Raw genomic sequence first — 5,497 nt, 5'->3', positions numbered from 1 at the left:
ATTGTTACTTACTTGAACAAAATATAGTATATAACAGTAAATCTCTCACCAGCACTACATTTTCTGTTATCTCAAGCTTGAAATAATGCTGAATATTTCTTAATGGGTCTTTCTATAGCTAGAGTTTTATTCAGACTATTCAAATTTTGAGAACAGAAGACCAAATACCCAATTCTTTTGAGGGATATGTAACGTTCATCCATGCCATAGACATATATAAATATGATAAAAATATATATTTAAAATTAATGCTGCACACATAGCCTGTTGGTTTGGTATATCCATACATTTTCTAATAATGCTTCTTTTTTTAAACCAAGCTCAAAAAAAAAAAAAAAAAAGATCAAAAACAAACGTGCAATGGCATACGAATGAATCATCAAAACCCAGATCCGTTGCAACAAACGGGCGGGGGTAGGGTGAGGAAAATACAATTCAAGCAGCTATCGGAGCCCTACATGCTCCGGATCAAGCGTCGGAGAAAAGTGCCTTTATTTGCATGAGTGGCTCACATCAAAGAGCGGAGGGGGAAGAGAGAAGCAACACACAACAATAGGAGAATCTGGATGTGTGTGTGTGTGTGTGCATGTGGTGCACCTCATTAATGAAATATAATTCCAGAACAACCTCTGCGTTTAAAGGTGATGTTGTGAACGTTCACACAGAGAAATCCAGGCTACTGTCTGTCGCTCTCCTCAACGATTCCCTTTGAGGATGAAGGAGAGAAAACCACCAGGGATTTCTGTTCTGGTAAACGCGCTCAAAGGAAAGTGCGCCCAAAGCGGCTGCATCTGTCATATGGAGGGGAATTAAAGAGAGAAAATAGAGCAAACGGCTAAAAGGAATTTAAAAAAAAGAACATGGAGTATAACACGATGCATAAACAATGTGCTAAAACAAAAATGAGGCCTTCGTTACAAGCTTAATCTCCATGATCCAAGCTTAGTCACAACTCTGACCAATAGTCCCCTAAAACTGACAACATAGATTTATTTGTGTCAGGGGCATTCAAAGCCACATAGCCTTGTGTTATTCGGGGGTAGCCCACTCTTTTGAAGGCTCTTGAAAGGGTCCCTCAAGGATCGATTTGCATTTGAACTGAGGCAACCTTTCAGATGCAAACCTGGCTTTCTTCATCAAAATATTTGCATTGCTTTGACGCTTTTTCTTGTTACAGTTCATGTGAAAAGTCTCACCAAGGCACTTCTCTTTAACGTCCACCTCTAAATAGATGCAAACACAAGCATCTGGGCACAACAAGCACTTCAGAGAAATTGAAATAATACTGTTATTTTGTGCAGCAACACCAAAACAAAAGTGCAGTTTGTCTTTGTAGGAGTAGATAGCGCTTAAGTGAGCAATTAACTCTTGAAATGCCTACTTCAAAGAAGAAATTTCAGACAACGGTTGAAAATATATAACATTTTATTATCTTCTTCAAAAAGGCACTTATTAACAGACTGATCAATGCCATCTTGTGAGAAACCAAGACAAACACAATTAAATATATATGTATGTATATATACAATAAATAGAAGTCCTGAAACATTGGAACAAGTAATTAAACATATTAACAAGTTATCGAACAGCTTTTAGGTGGGGACACTGTGCACTTCTCCATGCAAGAGCGATTGCAGATATTTATAACTGATTAGGATGTGCATATCTGTCTCATTTTGTGCTACAGCAAGCAATGATAAACTTCTCCCTTTAACTAACAAGTACTGTTAATCCATTGTTTAGCTGCAATGTTGGGTTTTAAGTTTGTTTACTTCACCACAAAGCTTCACTGCACCATATGTCTTATTCTCACATAGTCCACAGTACGGTTCATCACAGATGAGGCCACAGTCTCAGTGCTGCGCTCATACGTGTGTGGGACAGTCCAAGTAGGGATCAGTCTTTGACATGTGCAGTATAACGGCAGGTGCTTTGTAGTGGCAGTGACTGGTGCTGCAGCTCCCACTGCAGTGCTTCCTGCAAGTCCTGTCTGTCAGCTTCCTGCTACACAGCCCCTGCCACGTCTGCAGTGTCTTGGAGCTCCAGACCCACACGCCACTGGTGATGCCCACCACCAGCGACATGAAGATCTTCAGCATGAACACGGCCACGGTGGGCACCGAAGCCTCCAGGGAGCAGTCCTCATTCCTCCGACCCGGGAATGTGGTGCACTTGCTTTGCAGCCCTCGAAATTTCCAGTAGTCCATGTTGAGACGTTCGTAGAAGTAGCAAATGATGACGCAGGTGGCGGGAACTGTGTACAGGATGGAGTAGATGCCGATTTTCACCATCAGCTTTTCTAGCTTTTCTGTGTTGGTGCCTTCGGTCTTCATAACCTTTCGGATGTGGAAAAGTGCCACAAAGCCGGTCAGGATGAAAGATGTCCCGATGACGAGGTAGAAGGACAGAGGCACGAGGACGAAGCCTGTCAGTGCCCCCACATCCATACTGCCCACGTAGCACAGTCCGGTGAGCTCGTCGCCTGCCACTTTCCGCATGGTGAGGATGACTATCGTCTTCAGTGCAGGTATGCCCCAGGCAGCCATGTGGAAGTAGCTGCTGTGCGACTCGATAGCCTCGTGACCCCATTTCTTACCTGCCGCCAGGAACCAAGTGAGGGTGAGGATGACCCACCAGATGGAGCTTGCCATGCCAAAATAGTAGAGGATGAGGAAGACTATGGTGCAACCCGTACTTTCCAGGCCCTCTTGGATAATATACAACTCGCCGTTCTCACGGTCACACGCAATGTTCTCCGCCCCGGCGACGGATCGAATGATGAAGGCGACTGAGTAAACGTTGTAGCACATGGAGAGGAAGATGATGGGCCGCTCTGGGTACTGGAAGCGATGTGGGTCAAGCAGGAAGGTTAGGACTGTGAAAGCCGTGGATACGAAGCACAGAGTGGACCAAACCGCCATCCAAATGAAAGCAAAGTCCTTATCCTGTCTGGACCAGAACACATCCACGGCTGATGAGCAGCGCGGAGCGCACGTCTCGCTCTTTTCCACATACTGGAACTTTTCCGGGTTCTCACAAACTCCCATGCTTCCCCCTGAGCGTCCGTTCCCAGCGCCGGGCTGCTTTGGTCTGGGCGGCACAGGCAACATGCCCTCTCCTTTCTTAGTTTCGGGTTTGGTATCATTTTCCGGGGCTTCCATGCACAGCGCGTTGGGGTCATTTCTGGTGGGCAGTTTAGAGCAGTCCAAAGAATCAGGCCAGGCGTAGTTAAACTTCTCCATGATGGGCGAGCACTTCTGACGTGCCTGTTCGCACATGGGCTGGCAGGCAGGGATGGATGTGGACACTTGGTCCGTACACATAGGGGCATAAAGAGAGCAGAGGAAAAATCTCAAATGCACATCACAACCGTATTCCACCAGAGGGGCGAATTCATTCAGCTTAATCGCAGCTTCCCTCTGATTGTTATGGTCCATAAAGTTGGGCATCCGGGTGAGGTTGTACCCGATGCCCTGGCACATAGGGATGACGATAGGCTCGCATTTAGCCGGTCTCCCTCTCTCCAGGTCATAGGAGCCAATCTCTAAACTGTAGGCAGCAATGACCAGCTGACACCACAGAGAAATCACAATTTTCACAGGTGAGCCTCCCATGCTGGATTTTCAGTCACCTTTTTTGAATGAGGCAAGTCAGTGGAAACTTTCCTGGCATATACAGTCCCAAGAGAGGATACTTTTGTGTGTTATGGGTGATTATGCAGCTCCATAGACACCGCTTAGATTAAAAGTGCTTCAATGAATATTTCATTTGTCCTCCAGTTAAAACGCTGAAAAACAGATATTCCTCTAAATGAAAAATATCCCCTTTCAGAGTCTGCATATCATATAAAATGATGCTTAATGTCCAAACTCGTCATATGTTTCTATGAAAAACGCGCGTGCAGTCACTTAAAACACTAATATTTCACCTCAGTCGTTACCGTCTTTATTAGGACAAATGAGGGCATCAGGAGGAGCTCAGCAAGAGAAATAACAAATGTGTCCTCGTCTCCAGTTATCTCCGAACTTCTGTGAAGCGTGTGGTCCGTCAGCAGCTCCTGCGTCCTCCTCACATCTCTACTGGCGCACACTGAACTTTCGCTCTCCTCGCGCGATGTCCTCTAATACGGGGGCGGGGTATTCATGACGCACTCTCGTGGCTCCGCCTACACACTTCTGAAAAGCCAATGACGTCGAGAATGTGCTCCGCCTTCTTACAACTGAAATCGTGGCTCCGCCCACCTACAGCCGAAAAGACGCTGAATAAAACACAAACTCTCAATCTGGAGATCTACCTTTGGACAAATGTATCACGGTAATCATAGTTTCAGTCAAAATGCAATATTATTGTTACTCCAACAAATTAAAACGATGAATTGTGTGATCTCACTCATTCAACAGAGTAAGCACTTTTTCTTTCTTTATTTCTCTCTTTTTTATTATCACAATGGTATACGGTTACTTTTACTAACAATAACTGTAATAATGATATTTGAGTGGAAACTACCACTGTGATTTATTTAAGATTATTTATATGTTAGGTGTCCAATTCAAACGGTGGAATTGTTTGTTTTAGCAGACTAAACTCATTTCACTTTCCATTCCTTTCAAATTTCTATAAATAATGCAAATCCTTACATATGAGATTTCAACCACAGATTTAGTTGTAAAATCATAAACAGCCGAACTTGATATAAAATGTCCCCCACTGGCACTGGTATTATGGCCTAATAAAGCAATGGCAACAGTGGAAAAAGGGTGCAAAGGAATTGATCAAAATAGCTGCTATGATACTCAACACCTCAGGATCTTGCTGCAAAGGACAGAAGTTCATTCCAAATGTAATGAAAGACAAACAAAGCCCAGACAAGAAAATGTAATTATGAAAATACTTCATCTTACACAGATTCCATTAAACTTGGTCTTTTATTAAACTTAAATATTTATACTGAAACCCTCAACATCCCGTCAATGAGAGATTCCTGTAAAAGAACAAGATTATTACCATCTAGTGGCTATATAATGTATAACAATTCCACTAGACAGGCAACAAAGCAACAGTTGACTTAAATGTAAACCAAACCTAATATATATATATATATATGATAAAATGTTTATAGTTTGCTAATAAAAAAATCATCTGTCTTATTTATTCCAAGACTCATTAATAACAAATGCTCAGTTCTCAAGCCAGACATTTGGTCAAAATAAAACAAGCCAGATTAGAAATCCCTTCTGTTTGATGTGGTTACAGTGGGCATTTAAACCTTTTCACCCGCGGTGTTAGATTGTGAGCAGTTATCAGATTTGGATTTGTCAGGCAACAAAGCAACAGTTGACTTAAATGTAAACCAAACCTAATATATATATATATATATGATAAAATGTTTATAGTTTGCTAATAAAAAAATCATCTGTCTTATTTATTCCAAGACTCATTAATAACAAATGCTCAGTTCTCAAGCCAGACATTTGGTCAAAATAAAAAAACAAGCCAG

General features: G+C 42.5%; 1 protein-coding gene across 1 annotated transcript; it reads right to left on the bottom strand.

Annotated features, from left to right (window-relative positions):
* Nucleotides 1–1,527: 1,527 nt before the first annotated feature.
* Nucleotides 1,528–3,955, bottom strand: LOC107563503 (frizzled-9-like). Its single transcript, XM_016248397.1, has 2 exons — nt 3,941–3,955; nt 1,528–3,787 (listed from the first exon to the last, which is right to left on the bottom strand). Exon 2 carries the CDS (start codon nt 3,612–3,614, stop codon nt 1,866–1,868), a length of 1,749 nt encoding a protein of 582 aa, XP_016103883.1. The 5' UTR covers nt 3,615–3,787; nt 3,941–3,955; the 3' UTR covers nt 1,528–1,865.
* Between the last annotated feature and the right edge of the window lie 1,542 nt (nt 3,956–5,497).

This window comes from Sinocyclocheilus grahami, unplaced genomic scaffold (assembly GCF_001515645.1).
Source record: "Sinocyclocheilus grahami isolate Dianchi unplaced genomic scaffold, SAMN03320097.WGS_v1.1 scaffold877.1, whole genome shotgun sequence".
NCBI lineage: Eukaryota > Metazoa > Chordata > Actinopteri > Cypriniformes > Cyprinidae > Sinocyclocheilus > Sinocyclocheilus grahami.
Note: the sequence above shows the minus strand (reverse complement) of the source record. Positions and strands in the feature narration are given on the sequence as shown.

Excerpts from the sequence above, each read along its gene's own strand:
- LOC107563503 (XM_016248397.1), bottom strand. The coding sequence starts at position 3,614 with ATGGGAGGCTCACCTGTGAAAATTGTGATTTCTCTGTGGTGTCAGCTG.